Source organism: Gallinula chloropus (genome assembly GCF_964237585.1).
Source record: "Gallinula chloropus genome assembly, chromosome: 26".
NCBI classification, from domain to species: domain Eukaryota; kingdom Metazoa; phylum Chordata; class Aves; order Gruiformes; family Rallidae; genus Gallinula; species Gallinula chloropus.
In genome coordinates, this window is record NC_140111.1 from 1,489,159 (window position 1) to 1,503,383 (window position 14,225).

Below are 14,225 nucleotides of genomic sequence, written 5' to 3' on the forward strand. Positions count from 1 at the left end.
ATGCCTGAAGTCTCAGTGGACAAAATCACCCAGGGCTTGAGTAAAGCTTTCAGAAAGGAGCCCAGATTCCACCACTGCTCGTTATCTTTGGTCTGTCTAGAACAGTGTCTAGAAGAAAGACATGGGGTAGATGGGCTCCACCGAGCAGGGAGGCTCCATCTCTTCCCAAGCCCCACAAAAAAGGGTCACACCCTGGATTCAAAGCTCTCCCACAGCTACAGCTCCACGTTCAGCATGGCCCCTGGGAAGGGCTCACTGTCTAGGAACAGAAAAGCTGTAAAGATTGGCAGTCTGGATCTCATTGTTTAATCAAATGGAAGGAGAAAAAAAAAAAAAAAGAAGGGAAAAAAAACCCCCAACCAGTGTAGGTGTTTCCAAAAAAATAACCTGATGCCACATGCTCCAGCTTTCTAGCATAGTAAGTACCTTGTAAGAGTAGCCTGTCACAAGCTTGGCTTTGTCTAGCATGAAGTCATCTCATTCAGCGTTATCCACCAGAGCAGTAAGAGGAGACAGAAGATATCCCACAGTTTTCCCAGCTCTGGCATTGGTTTGGTTGTGGAGTCTGTCAGGGGTGCTCTAGAGTGTGAAGACAGAACATCCCCAGGGCTTGGCCTCTCCGCCGCCGAGGCGGCTCTAAGCTTTAGAGCCACCTTGAGTGTCTGTCTCTGTCTCAGAGGAGCTGCTCTCAGAGTCTATTTCTGTGTTCTCCTGCTGGTGTTTCTCTTGCACCTTCTGCCGGATGCCCTGCAAACGCACTAGTAGGGACTGGTAGTCAAAGTGGCCTCGTTTCTCACCGAAAGGATCCTGGAAGAAACCAGAGATCAGCCCATTAACAGAGACCACTGTCCTGCTGGCAAGAGGGGGAAAGAAAAAACACATCCAGTATTTAAAAGTATAGTAAAAGACTCAGCCCCACTCCCTGGGCAGCCTGTGCCAGCACCTGAGAACCCTTTCAGGGAAGAACTTTTCCACAGTGTCTGGTCTGAACCTGCTCTGGTGCAGCTTGAGCCCATCCCCCTCATCCTGTCGCTTGGGCGAAGGGACCATCGTCCCCTTCTCTGCACCCTTCTGTCAGGGCAGTGTAGGGGTGAGAAGGTCTCCCCTCAGCCTCCTCTTCTCCAGGCTGAACACCCCCAGCTCCCTCAGCTGCTCCTCAGAGGATTTGCCCTCCAGCCCCTTCCCCAGCCTGGTTGCCCTTCTCTGCACTCGCTCCAGGACCCCAATGTCCTTCTGATGCTGAGGAGCCCAGAACTGGACCCAGCACTCGAGGTGCAGCCTCACCAGTGCCCAGCTCAGGGGCACAATCCCCTCCCCAGACCTACTGGCCATGCTCGGTCTGACACAAGCCAGGATGCTGGTGGCCTTCTTGACCACCTGGGCACACTGCTGGCTCACATTCCATCTGCAGTTAACACATCCCAGGCCCAGGCCACAGTCCATAAACCCCCAAGAAAACAGCTCTGTCTCTCTGAAGAAGAAAGAGCAGGCCACGTGTGACAACCCTCTAAAGTCACCAAACTTCACTATACAGCCCTCGGTTCAGCGTTCCCTGCAGACACAGAGTCTCCTTATGGGAATTCCTTCACTCCCAGCATCAACTCCTCTGCTTCAGGAGCACCTTCAGTTTATGAATTACAGAGCCAGCCAAGGCAGAGACAGGGAAAAAAGGGCTCAGAGACACAAGATCATTAAATCAACCACCTCCATCTTTTTTTAGCAGTGGAATTTCTCAGTGAGTCAGACAAGAGGTGGCTGATGAGGGAGGAAGACACATCTGTTCATATGCAAACAGCTCAGCAATCTATTCTTCCAAGTCTGCTTTGCTGCAGAAACAAGCTCCTGCATTCAACCTGTCTAGATGTGTCTGCCGTACTGTCGCTCTTCCCCCATCCCTTCCTCCTCCAGCAGCTTTTGACTCAGCCACTTTCAATCTCATCTGACAGAACAAGGAGCATCAGAGGAAAGTTCCCTCTGAGCAGAGGAACCTCAGAAAGAGAGAAACTCTGCCAGCATCCCAATGGAAAAAGGCTGCTGTGGAGTTCAGTCCCCACCAGCACTGGATAACCTGCACGGGCTCTTCCTGTTTAACACCAAACCCACTGGAAAGCCAACTGCTCCAGCTCCAGTGCTGAGAGAAGATATCTGCTTGCCTGGAGAGTGGCTCAGGCTGAGCTGGGAGAAGTCTGACAGCCCTTAAAGCCCTGTGTGCTCACTCTGCCCCTGGGGAAGGGAGTGTTTTATCCACAGGAACACCTTGTTTTCAGAGTTGATTCCAAGTTGGAACACACATTTCATAGAAAAGACCCAGATCCGTGTCATGTGCCTCCACTGGAGGTGGAGAACATTGTCACTGACCACACACCCTTATCTGAGGCAGGGTGTTATCAAGGAGAAACCTGCCTGCCACCCACCTGCATCGTCTGTCCTTGGAGATACAGCCTCTCTTTACACACCCCTTCGTAGAAATCGTAGTATTCCATGAAGGATTTCTCCATGACACCCCTGAAGGCAAGGAGAGAGCAAACAGTCAACACCAAACAACAGCATTACAACGGTCCCATCATCCAGTGTCACCCCATCCCACAGAGCCCCAGCCCATGTCACTGCTGTGGACACCCACACAGGGTGTCCCAGACAACTACCAGGGCGAAACAAACTGCAGCATCACTGCAGCTGAAGGGATTCTGCACATGCTTCCAGGCCAGCTGTGCTCCCCACCCTCTGATCCCCCCCTTGCCATGAAACAAGGCACTTTTATTCCCCAACACAAGTCAGAGGATGCAGCCATTGTGCACACTGACACAGCCTTTGTCAACGCTCAGCTCCTCAGCACCACATCCACGCAGCCATCCACTGCAGGGCTCACAAAACGAGGGGGAAAGGTTTGCTCAGGATTTCACCAAGAGCAGCCAGAGAAACTGAGCCTGGTTCCCCACACCCATGTTCTTGTGCTCCCTCCACACCTCCTCTCCATACCGTAAGGGCTCTGGGCAGGGACACTTTCCTTCCAGCATGTCACACACCGCTACCCGGATGGTCTCGTGCCGAATGCACTCGTTATAGTTCTTGCTGTCCCCAGGGTGCCTCTCCTGGAAAGAGAATTTGGGCCAGTGAGTCCATATGATGGGAACAGCTCTTTGTCTCTCCCTCCTGGGCCTGATGAATTTCACTGGTGCATAAACCCACTATGGCTTTGTCTGTCCCAGGGATGCTGAGCTAACTGATACTGCAGATGAAGAGCTGGCCAGGTTTTACGTGTCTCCAGAGCCTCAGACCCACACAGCCGTGGAGACAGCTCAGCTGATAAGGTCAGCAGAGAAACCTGCCTCTTCCTGAGATTCTGGAGACCAGGAAAACCTGAGGAGTTGGGTTCCTGCATGGCAACGTCTCCCAAGGAAGACACTCCAGGAGTCGTGTAGCAGAGAAGTGAAGAGCTGTCCCATCTCCTCAGCAACTTCTCAAATGCCTCTTGTTCTTCTGTTACAGCACACATACGTGAGCTAGGCAGCCTCCAGTTCAAAGCTGGCTTCTAACTCCCCCTCAAGCTCTAACTAGAGGCAGAGCAAGCTGGAAAAAAGCCAAGTGACATAACCTACTTTTGTTCCCATTCCCAGAACGGGATCTGGTACCAGGAGGAAGGTGTAGAGGGAAGACAGACAAATAGCAGCAGAACCAGAGATGATGCACCTCAAACTCTCACCTGCTCGAAGCCGGGTTCGTTGTGATAGGGGTTTTCAGTCATCAGGGACTGGATGGAGATGAGGACTGAGGAGATACTCTGGGCTGGGCTCCACGCAGGCCCGGTCCAAGTGCTGGGGCATTAAAACAGAAAAGCATCAATTAACAACACAGGACTGGCCCAGAGAGCACCATCCCTCCAAGTCCCAAAGATCAGACAGCTTGGGAAACCACACCTCAGCCTTACTGAAATGCACAGGGAAAGAAACAGCTACATGTGTAGAAAGCACTGGACACTGAGAAGGTTTTGGGGGTCAGAATCATTTATTCTCTCAACCAAATGAATACTTTAGCTTGAGCAAGAGAAGAGAGGCTGCTAAGCTTTGCTCCAGTGCCACGACACACAGGGCATCACATGTGAGTCGAGGAAAGGAACATTCCCAAGCATTTTGCAGGGTGCCCTAAAGCTCTGGCTATCACAGGCCCAGCAGCCTGGGGCCACACAAGAGACCAGCTCTACTGTCAATCAAACCCAACAACTCTCAAGAACTGAAATCTGATTTTCAAGACCCAAACAAGACCCTCTCTGTGCAGTCTGTAATGCAGGCACTTGGCTCAAGGACTGTCCTCAAAAGCCCCAGTGGATGTGATGCCACAGGAGCCTGGTGCCTGTTTCATCCATGCAGGGAGCAGCAAAAGCTGTTCTGCTGCTTGACCTTAATATCCTGGTTCCAGATACAGACCTGTCTCCCTGTGAGCAGAACAAGGATGTGCTGACCCACATAGGCTCTTCCTAAATCCTCTGTGCTTCCCATTCCTGCTAAGGCCCAGGCTTTTGTTCACTCCTCAATAATTTACTCTCCACACCAGGGCCACAATCCCAAGAGCAGCTTGTGTGGGACCTGCTGGGCTTCCAGACCCCTGAGGTGTAGCCGTGCCCTACGCATCTCAGTGCCTGGCTGCCCTTCTCTGGACATGCTCCAGCCCCTCAATGTCCTTCTTGGGAGTGAGGGGCCCAAACCTGAACCCAGCACTCGAGGTGCAGCAGTGGCACCCAGCTCACTGGATTGAGGAAGACTCCTATGCTGAGGAAGGGGTTTCCATGGACAACGCAGCTCTTACTCAACCCTGTGCCAGCAGCTACCAGCAATTACCTGGACCAACCTTGGCATAAAGTGGCACTGCTGAAGCTGTCCTGGCAAAGGTATAACCACAGCAACACTCAGATTCTTGCTGGTGGATCAAATCCCTATGGTAATTCAAGCCATCACTGCCCCACCATCACCAGGACGCTGCTACCACCTCTTTGCACCAGAAGGAACCAGGTACTAACAGCCCAGCTGCACCAGTCTGGAGTCTCAGACTTTCTTTACCCACAACTGAAACCATCCCAGCTGGACTTGGGAACATCACACCACAGTCAGGGTTCCTCTGGGAGAGCCCCAAGAGCCACTCAAGCAACCTGGACCTTCACATGCTTAACAAAACCAAGCAGGTGACTAAGAATTCACAGCTGTGGAACCTGTCGGCACAGGCAGCGCTTGGAAATCGTCACCCCCACCACTCAGCCCCACAGGCTGCGTGTAGGTGGAAGCCCAGAGCACTCAAATGGCTCTCAAGGAAGTTCTCAGCGGCCTTTCATTTTATTTATTTCTTTTTAAACCCACAGAGGGAGAGGAAATTAAAACCACAGAAACCTACATTCCACGAACATGAAGGACCAGCCTGCGAAGCGCAGAAGCAGAAGATGAGCAGTGCTGGGGCTGAGGCTTAGGCAGGGGAAAAGCAGCAGCATCCACTGAACTTCATGCTCCCCCTGCTCAGGTGCTTTTAAAGATAAGTTAGACTCTTATTTCAGTAGAGGAATCTGTGCTGCTTTACGATTCTGATTCTGCACAGGACTTCAGAGAAGCGTAAAGGTGCATCCAGGCACGTAAAGGTGCATCCAGGCACATGTCTGAGGCAAAAATCGGGGCACAATGCACCCAGAAGGATGAGAGGGGCAGAGTACAGCCTGCAGCCACCTCCTGATTTCCCATCAAAACAGCCAAAGTCTCCTCTTACCCTAGAATACTCAGGCAGACTTTCCCATTGCGGTAGAAGTTGGGGTTAAACCTCACTGTGTTATTTCCCGTTGTCATCAGTTTGACCCTTGGTGGGTGGATGGGATAATCTGGAGGACAGCGAAACAGGAACAAGAAGAAACCCCCTTCATAAGGCGTGTCAAATGGGCCTGTGATCAATGCATGAATCTGGAAAACAAAAGCCCGTCTTGCGCACCACTTCAAGACTCTGCAGCACCACCAACCCCTCAGCAGCGCCAGCCGGCGGCAGGGCACCTCCACCCAGGCAGCAGCAGCACCTTCCACAAGCACACACCACGTGCAGGCCACACTTCAACCCTCCCTCCCTCCCCTCCTTAGCCAGGGCCACTGCTGCGTGCTTCATTTCCCCCCACACACACACACACACCCTCTGCTCCCCTTCAATGTGCAAAGAAGGTTTCCAACCCAAGATTTGGCCAGGGTCCACGACAGCTGCCTCCCATACATCTCTATACAGCCCCAACCAGGCTGAATTCAGCTGGGAAGTGCTGCTTTAAAAAAAAAATACAACCACCACCAAAAACCTTCAAATATGAAGGAAAAAAAAAAAAAAATCTAATTTTAGAAAGAGAAAAAAAAATCATCAGAATTTCTGCCCAAACTAGAGCATTCCTCCATTTCAGGGTCTCTGTGCTGATGTGGTCTGACTGAAACCAATCGCTCAATCTCCTCTGCCAGGATCCAAAATTAAGACCCTATTCTCTCCATGCTAATTGCCTTCAAAGATCTTAATTGTATACCAGGAAATCTACTCCCTCGGGGCTGTTAAGGAAGCTTACTCTCCCTGGGGATCCAAGCAGTCTCCTTTAATGATCCTCTTACCTCCCTGGGATGCCACCCAAGGCTGATGTTCTACAAACTCCCTCGAAGGGCATTTTGGCACCTTCAGCTTCCAAAGCTCCCAGTAAGTGCCCCAGGTGGGAGCTGCCTGTGGAGATGCTCCCTTTGTGCTACCCCCAAACAGCCAGGGGCCCTAAGCCAGGCTTGTACTTCCATGGAGGGAATTTGGGGGGAATCTGGGGGGAGGAACACCAGATTCAGAGGGGTGGGAGAAGGGTGCAGCAGAGGGGGGAAGTAAATAAACTCAAAGCAACCCCACAGACACACACGTGGAACTCTCAGTGCAGCCAGACAAGGTGACACTGGCTGGGGAAAGGGCAGCACCAGCCAAGAAACACAGGGGATGGGGACACTGAGCAGCCTCTGCCCCCCAGCTCACTGCAATCTCCCTGATGTCATCAGAAACTCCCAGTCCTGGAAATTCCCCCCAACCCTGAGAGCCAGGAGGGGAGGAGTGGGGCCAGGGGAGGCTGTAGCCTGTGTCCCCAGGGATGGGTCTGCTGGAGGTGATGGGGTGGGAGTGGCTGCACGGGGCAGAGCCCGGTACCTGTGAGGACCAGGTGGGCAGGTCCCCAGCAGGATGGGGTCTCATCTCACTGCCAGCTCACAACAACTGAACAGCTCCATTTTCCACAGGGGGACTACAGACAATCCAGCACTGCTTGTAGCCAAGGGAGGTTTCCCACTCCCAGCTTCTCTAAGAAGCAGCCCCCACAGCCAGCACCCATGGGGCTCTCTCCTCTGAGCTGCTCTATCGATTGTTCTCAAGCATCAGAGGGATGAAACGAGCTGGCTCAACACCCCACTGGTTCAGAGGGCGGCTAAAGCAGTGCTGGCTTTCTCTGTGGAAGCTCCTCAGATCCCTGTGATGGTGTCTCTCCACAGAGCCAGCTCCCTTGAGAACCTTCTCTCATTTTACATGCAGCCCATCTCAGCGTCACCAAGAAACCTGGAGCCTCGTTACACTCTTGCAAAACTCACCCTCTGTTCTCTGAAAACATTAAGGGGACGCTCCATCTGGGCAAACTCTTAAAGCAGCCACCAACAGCAACATACAGAGAAGCAGAAAGTTGAACCAGCTCCAAGTCTTCTCTTACCTTGGTCATGTCGTGGGGATCAGGCACAACAAACATTCCTGGGGGCGGTTCCTTGTAAATGGACATGATATCCCTGAACAAAGGAAACAGGAATCAGCCAGGATCTCCCTTGGCGTTCATCAGCAAGACAAACCCATGCATGGACACACAGGGACAGACTTGTAAGATGGAAAATTGCAAGTTGTAAAGAGCCAGACATCTTCCCTGTGCCTCTGACTGTTTTCTGGCTGAGCTTTTTCCAACTCACCCCGAAAGACAGTTGAGGCATCTCAAGAGCACAAGCAGCATTCACAGAATCACAGGATTGTAGGGGTTGGAAGGGACCTCAAGAGATCATCATAGAATCACAGAATCCCAGACTGGGCTGGGTTGGGAGGGACCCCAAGGGTCCCAGAGTTCCAACCCCCTGCCACAGGCAGGGACACCAACCTCCAGGCCTGGAGCTACACAAGGTTGCCCAGGGGTCATCGAGTCCAACCCCACTCGATGCACAGACACAGGAGGCATCCCCCCAGCACACCCTGACTACCTGCTGCCTGTCAGGCACACAGACCAGCTCCAGAGGGGTAAATCTCCAACTACAAGCTTCCCCCAAGGTAAGCATTTAAAAGTCCTCTCAGGTGAAGTTTGCCATCTGAAGGCCGACTTTCCCACCCCACGTTCTCAGACTCTCAGTTCTCCAGACTCAGCCTGGCTACAGGATGCCTTTCAGGTACCCAGCCCTTTGCTTCACCTAAACAGTGACTCAACTGCCTCAGAGAACGTTACAGCTCTGACAAATTAGGGCTTAATCAGACAGCGGGTTCCAGAGTCCTGAGGGTGCACACACACACACACAGCTTGATGGCAGTGTCCTTATTTCCTTAGGGCCACAGGACCTGCAGAGTTACACATCGCCTACTACTCTGTGCAGACAAACCAAATGGCACCCATGGTAAGGTGATCCTTACCTCCCTCCTGTAGTCAGAGCTACTCTGAGCTCCAGGCCCAGCTCCCACTCATCATCCCTGTTTGGGAAGTGACCAGAGCTCTGAGAGGTTTCAGGGTGAGAAGCAGCAGGAGAGCAAGGGGAGAACCTCCCCTTCCTGCCCACCCTTAGGGCGTCAGAGCTTCTGGCTTTGGACTGGGAGCTGCCCGAATATCTGGTGCCATCTTTGAAGACATTATACAAGATCTAGAAGGAGGATGAGCAAGAGCCTGGCAGGCAGCACTGCTTGCTCCAAAGGCAGAGGGAGAGCTTGCTGAAGCAGAGCCAGCACGCCTCACAACGTGAGAGCAGACTGCTGGCTGCAGCGAGGGCTACCGGCGGGCTGGGTGTCACCAGCTCACCCCTAAAGCCCGGGAGCAGCCACACAGGTGGGCACGGGCAGGAAGGAGGATTGCAGATGGCCTCAGAGACCCGGGGCGGTGGCACAGGGCTCCGGTGAGGTGTGAGGCTGCATCCTCACCTGGCTGAGGAGGGGCCGGGGGCGCTGTGGGGACCGGGCCTGTCCCCAGGAAAGCCCCGGGGCACGGGGAGGGAGTGGGGCCTGTCCCCAAGCCCAAACACAGGTCTCCAGGAGCTCTGGTGAGGCCCGAGGGTCCCGTTACCGCCTCGGGGGTCCCGGGGACGAACCCAGCACCTCCACCGCCTTACAAGGCTCAGCCCCGCGGCCGCTCTCCGCCCGGGCAGCCCTCCCTTCCCCTCCCGGACACCGCGGCGGGGCGACGGGATTCCCCGGGCACACAGCTGGTAGGCCCGGGGCCGCCCCACGAGGCCGGGAGGGAGGCGAGGCCCGGGGCCGCCCCCGGGGGCGGTTACGGGAAGCGGCCCCCGGCAGCCGGGCCCGGGCCGGGGAGGCTCCGGCGCTGGCGGGCAGGGCCGTTGGCTCACCGTTTGATCCGCAGCAGACAGGCCGGGCTGGGCCGCTCGCTGTCCCAGTCGCCGCTGACCGTGGGGTCCCAGAAGGCGGAGTGCGTGAGGAGCGCGGCCCCCGCGGCCGCCGCCGCCGCCGCGATGGGGGCCCCGCCGCTCCCCGGGGTGACGCCGCCGCCGCCGCCGCCCGGCGTCGCAGCGCTGAAACCTGCCGCCGCCCACAGCTCGGCGGGGATGAAGACACCGGGGCTCCCCGCGCCGCCGCCGCCACCACCGCCGCCGCCACCGGGGCCGGCCGAGGCGCCGCCGCTGCCCGTCGCCGCCAGCACCGCGGCCGGGGCCGCCTCCTCGGCGGCCGGACTCTCCGCCATTCCGCGCCCGGCCTCGGGGAACGCCGCTTCCGGGACTCCGCACCAGCGAGTCCGCCGGCCAGAGCGGCCCCCACCCCGCGCCTCACTCCCCTCCCACTACCGGCGCAAACTCTGCCCAGCCACCATAGAGGATCCCGGAGCCAGAGCGCCTCTACCGGCCAGCAGCGTGTGTGTGTGGGAGGGTGGGCTAAGTGTACCGCCGGGAGCAGCGCGCCCCCTGCCGCGCCGGGAGGCTCCTGCCGCGCTGCAGCCGCCGGGACCCCGGGCGCGCAGCGATCGCCCCAAGGTCACTCCGGCTTCGGCGGGGCCGCCGCACCGACGGGCCCGAGGGGCGGCTGCGGGGGAGAGTTAACGGCCCGGCCCGGCCGCGGGTAACGGCGCCGTTGATCCGGAGCCGCCGCCGCCGCCCCCAGGCGCGCACCGGGCTCGCTCCCGGGGGCAGAGGCGGGGCTCCCGCCCCAGCTCAGCCCGCAGCTCTCCTTCCAGCGCCTCCTCTCGTTCCGCTCAAGCCCCAGGCGGGGAAAGCCCTTCGGGACCACCGGGGCCAAGCGGACCCGTCCCCTACTAACCGCATCCCTGGGCGCCTCGGCTGCCCAGCCCAGCCCAGCCCGGGGCGGGGACTCGGCCCCTCCCTGGGCAGCCCGTTCCAGCGCCCCAGAGCCCTTTCGGGGAGGAACCTTCTCCCTAATGCCTGAGCTGACCCTGCCCTGAGCCCACCCCCCTCACCCTCTCACTGGGGCAAAGACCCCCAGCTCTCCCCCCACTCCTGCCAGGTAAGGTGGTTCCAGAGCCCTCTGTCTCCCAAAAAGTCTCAGGGACTCGGGGTTTTTAAGTCTGACTCTTCCCCAGCAGCTCCCAGACCCCCCTCCCCACCCCTGGGAGGTCACAACCACCCTTCAGGAGCTTTAAGCACAGCAGCCTCATTAATTCAATTACCTAAAGCAGATAAGGAAGAGCTCCCCCCCTGCTCACCTTCCTCGAGGGCAGAGCTGGCTCACCAACCCCAGGATTGGTTTTACAACTTCTCCTCTGTAACTACACCCTGAATCCCAAAAGCAGCCAAAGCCCCGTGGAGGGAAGGGAAAGACACAGAACCCAGCTGCAGGGCTGTGTACAGGAGGGAGCTGGGGCAGCACAGGAACAGTGTGACCTTGAACCCTGCTCCTCTGTGCAAGGGCACGTTCAGAGCAGGGTGCACGCTGCTCTGTGGGCTTACTGGTGATGACACCAGTGATACACTCCCAAGCACCCTCAGCTGGACCATCACCCTTTCTACACACTGCCTTTCAGATTAAAGGCAGGCAGAGCTTCTGCAGCACCAGCACGTGGGAAAGACCCCACTTTGTCAGCCCATTGAGTAGTTGCTTTACCAGGCCAACAGCTGTTGGGATTTTTGCACAGTTTGAGGTCATTGTCTCTTACCCAGCCAGCTTTCTCACTCGTTTCCCCCCCCTCCTACCCCCATTTCACACTCCCCTTCTTTCCCAGTGGGTGCCCCCAGACCTGGGACATCACCTGCTTCAATAATCCCATTTCCTTGAATATTTCCCCCATCAGAACATAAGGGGGGGGGGGAAATAAAGAAAAAAAAAAATGAAGCCACCAGTTTCTTTAGAGAAATCTTGTCTTTAATTGTCAGTCTGGAACGCTGTGGTGGAAGCAGACTCAACCCCCAGAGGACAGAGCGATGGAAGCCGCAGCCAGGCCCAGAAGTTGTCACATAGCAAAGAGGATAAGGAATGCCACCATCAAACAGAAGAGACCCATGGCCTCGGACAGGGCAAAGCCCAGGATGGCATAGGAGAAGAGCTGCTGCTTGAGAGATGGATTCCTGGATGTTGTATGGAGTGGGGGGACCAGGGAGAGAAGGGGAAAGAAAAAAAAAGGAACCACAGTGAGGAGAAAAAACCAACCCAGATGAGAGCCTGTAGCACAGACAGACAGGATTATGTCACGCAGCCCCCAGATTTGGGGCCACAGACCAGATTTCTAGCAGGCAGCCACTGGCAGTAATGAAAAAGCTGTGATTTTTGCCAGGTTTTAGTGCCACAGACACATTGAGCCCTGAAGGCTCATTTCACCTGCCCCACTGGCATCAAGCTAATGTAATGACTGCTGCTTCATTTCTTCCAGGGGCAGGCAGAGCTGCCCAGAGCAGCCACACTGCCCAGAACAGGGTGGATTCAAACAGCTCAAGCATTTTCTCACTCATTTCAGTAGAGTAAGGGGCTGTAACAACCATTTTACATTCCAAGTTACAGGCAGTGTCTGCTTATCTCCACACGTAGAGCTGCACACAGACTCCAGAGGAAGCTCTACTAACCCCCTCAATTTAGTGCTGGAGGAAGGGAACAGATCCAAGGCAGCCTGGCACCTTCCTTACCTGGCATAGCCGATGATCAAGCTGCCAAACACTGTCCCAATGCCCGCTCCTGAACCAGCCACCCCCACCGTGGCAGCACCAGCACCGATGAACTTGGCAGCAGTGTCGATGTCTCTGCAGACAGCGCTGGTCTGGAGCTCACGGCGGCTCAGCTGTGGGTGGGAAACAGCAGCTGGCTGGGGGGTAAAGGAGAAGGAACACACTATTGAAGCATTTTTAGCTGTAGATGTGTTTAAATAAAGCACAGTCACCGTTTATCCTCTCCTCAAGGCAAGGGGAGAGCAGCCAAGCTTGCTAAGGCATCACTGCTCTGGGCTGGAAGGTGTGTCTCCACATCAGTCACCCTCCTGACACAACAAACTTCTCCAACTCAGGAGAAATAATCACGTCTCAGAGGCAGCGTGGACAGAAACACAGGAGCCAGTTTATCACTGAGGGGTCTCACCTGTAGAGCCTGAACCTCAGGCCTGCTGAAAACAGACACTGAAACTGGTCTGGCCAGAGCCCTGGAACAGCACCGGAACTGAAACACAGACAATTAACAACTCTTAATTGGATGCACCCACAGTAACCCTCAGGAAAGAGCAGTTGTTTTATGAAGAACAGTCTTAGAGATTTCCCAAGGCATCTCAAGCATGAAACAAGACCACAACCACAGGCAAGTGCAGGGTATTCTACTCGAGCCAGCTGGATCAAGGCCACCAGCAGCAGCACAGTAGGTGTTGTACCTGCTGCAGCAGCTCGGCTGTTACTACAGTTCCATATGTTTCCTTCCCAATTCACACCTTAGAAGAAGAAGGTGAGGGAGCATCTCTGTGAAAAGCACTTTGCTTGTCTTTGGAGAAGCCCTTGGGTCTGCAGCTCAACACATCTACCAAGGCAGGAGCCATCACCCTCCGGTCACCAGAGGTCACCTTGTTTCCTCTCCTTGTTAAATCCACGACAAACACAACCCAGCTGATCCCACCTCAGCTCAGGGTGTGCAGGGCAGCACCATGAGCCGAACACCACAGCAAAAGGCTTCACAATTGAATACCCCGCTCGGTAACGTCCTACTGCTGTGAAGGGAGGCGACTTACCAGAGCTGGGGAGCCGAGGAGCGCCAGAGGAGCCTGCATTTTGCTTAACCTGTCCTGCACGAAGACACAAGGGAAGAGAAATGGGATCCCCAGCGCTGCCAACGCCCCTCCCGCGGGCTGACCCGCGTCTGCCGCATCCCGAGGCTTCTCCCCCCACCCACCCCTCCCGCCGCCCTCTCTCCCTCCGTTAATCCCCGTTCGCAGGGCAGGCCCGGAGCTGCGCGGCTCTGCCTCCCCCGGCACGGCCCAGGCTCCCCCTCCCACCCTTCCCCCGCCGAGGGCCAACCGAGCCCCGGGGGTCGCATGGGGACAGCGGGGGTTCCCCCGCTCGTCGCGCCCTCCCTCCGCGGCCGCCGCCTCCCAGCGAAGGGCCCGGCACAGCCGGGCGCCGTCCCCACCGCCCGCCCGGGCCCCGCGCTACCGGCGGAGCTCCGCGCCGCTGGCAACGGGGAGGGGGGCCCGGGGAGGGGGTCCCGGAGCCGGGAGAGGGCCCGGGGAGGGGGGTCCGGGCCCGGAGCGGGGGGTCCCGGAGCCAGGGGAGGCCCCGGGGCGGGGGTCCGGGCCCGGAGCGGGTCCCACCTGCGCGGGGTCCGCTCGGCGCTGCGGTGGCGGCGGCTGTGAGAGGAACGCGGCGCCCCCGCCCCGCTCACCTTGCCGTGTCCCCCCCGCGTCCTCCGCTCTCATTGGCTGCCGCTGCCCGCCGCGCGCGGCATCCTGGGACAACACCCGCTCTCCCCATTGGCCGAAACCGAGAGAGACCCTCCCGTCGGCATCCGGGACGGCGCCACGGGGCGGGAGGGGCGGTGCCACCAAG

At 56.8% G+C, this 14,225-nt stretch overlaps 2 protein-coding genes across 3 annotated transcripts; both read right to left on the minus strand.

Moving 5' to 3' along the window:
- Positions 1 to 297: 297 nt before the first annotated feature.
- Positions 298 to 9,964, minus strand: UBE2Z (ubiquitin conjugating enzyme E2 Z). The gene is made up of 7 exons (XM_084275488.1): positions 9,597 to 9,964; positions 7,724 to 7,796; positions 5,746 to 5,933; positions 3,704 to 3,815; positions 2,980 to 3,092; positions 2,415 to 2,505; positions 298 to 807 (listed from the first exon to the last, which is right to left on the minus strand). Exons 1-7 carry the CDS (start codon positions 9,947 to 9,949, stop codon positions 637 to 639), a joined length of 1,101 nt encoding a protein of 366 aa, XP_084131614.1. The 5' UTR covers positions 9,950 to 9,964; the 3' UTR covers positions 298 to 636.
- A 1,588-nt stretch (positions 9,965 to 11,552) lies between these two features.
- ATP5MC1 (ATP synthase membrane subunit c locus 1) lies at positions 11,553 to 14,109 on the minus strand. Of its 2 annotated transcripts, none has more exons than XM_084275509.1 (5): positions 14,062 to 14,109; positions 13,412 to 13,465; positions 12,778 to 12,855; positions 12,333 to 12,508; positions 11,553 to 11,780 (listed from the first exon to the last, which is right to left on the minus strand). In XM_084275509.1, the coding sequence occupies exons 2-5, from the start codon at positions 13,448 to 13,450 to the stop codon at positions 11,666 to 11,668; spliced, it is 408 nt and encodes a 135-aa protein (XP_084131635.1). In that variant the 5' UTR covers positions 13,451 to 13,465; positions 14,062 to 14,109; the 3' UTR covers positions 11,553 to 11,665. The 2 variants fall into 2 exon arrangements, with proteins under 2 accessions (XP_084131635.1, XP_084131634.1); XM_084275508.1 differs by having other exon boundaries at positions 13,991 to 14,072.
- Between the last annotated feature and the right edge of the window lie 116 nt (positions 14,110 to 14,225).

Bases quoted from the DNA above. Each gene is read 5' to 3' on its own strand.
- UBE2Z (XM_084275488.1), bottom strand. From the start codon at position 9,949: ATGGCGGAGAGTCCGGCCGCCGAGGAGGCGGCCCCGGCCGCGGTGCTG. The intron at 7,797-9,596 runs GTGAGCCAACGG...TCCTTTGTTCAG, and splicing joins TGTCTGCTGCGGATCAAACG to GGATATCATGTCCATTTACA. The intron at 3,816-5,745 runs GTAAGAGGAGAC...TTAATGCCCCAG, and splicing joins GTCTGCCTGAGTATTCTAGG to CACTTGGACCGGGCCTGCGT.
- ATP5MC1 (XM_084275509.1), bottom strand. From the start codon at position 13,450: ATGCAGGCTCCTCTGGCGCTCCTCGGCTCCCCAGCTCTG. The intron at 12,509-12,777 runs GTGAGACCCCTC...TTTACCCCCCAG, and splicing joins CTGAGGTTCAGGCTCTACAG to CCAGCTGCTGTTTCCCACCC. The intron at 11,781-12,332 runs GTAAGGAAGGTG...TACAACATCCAG, and splicing joins TTGATCATCGGCTATGCCAG to GAATCCATCTCTCAAGCAGC.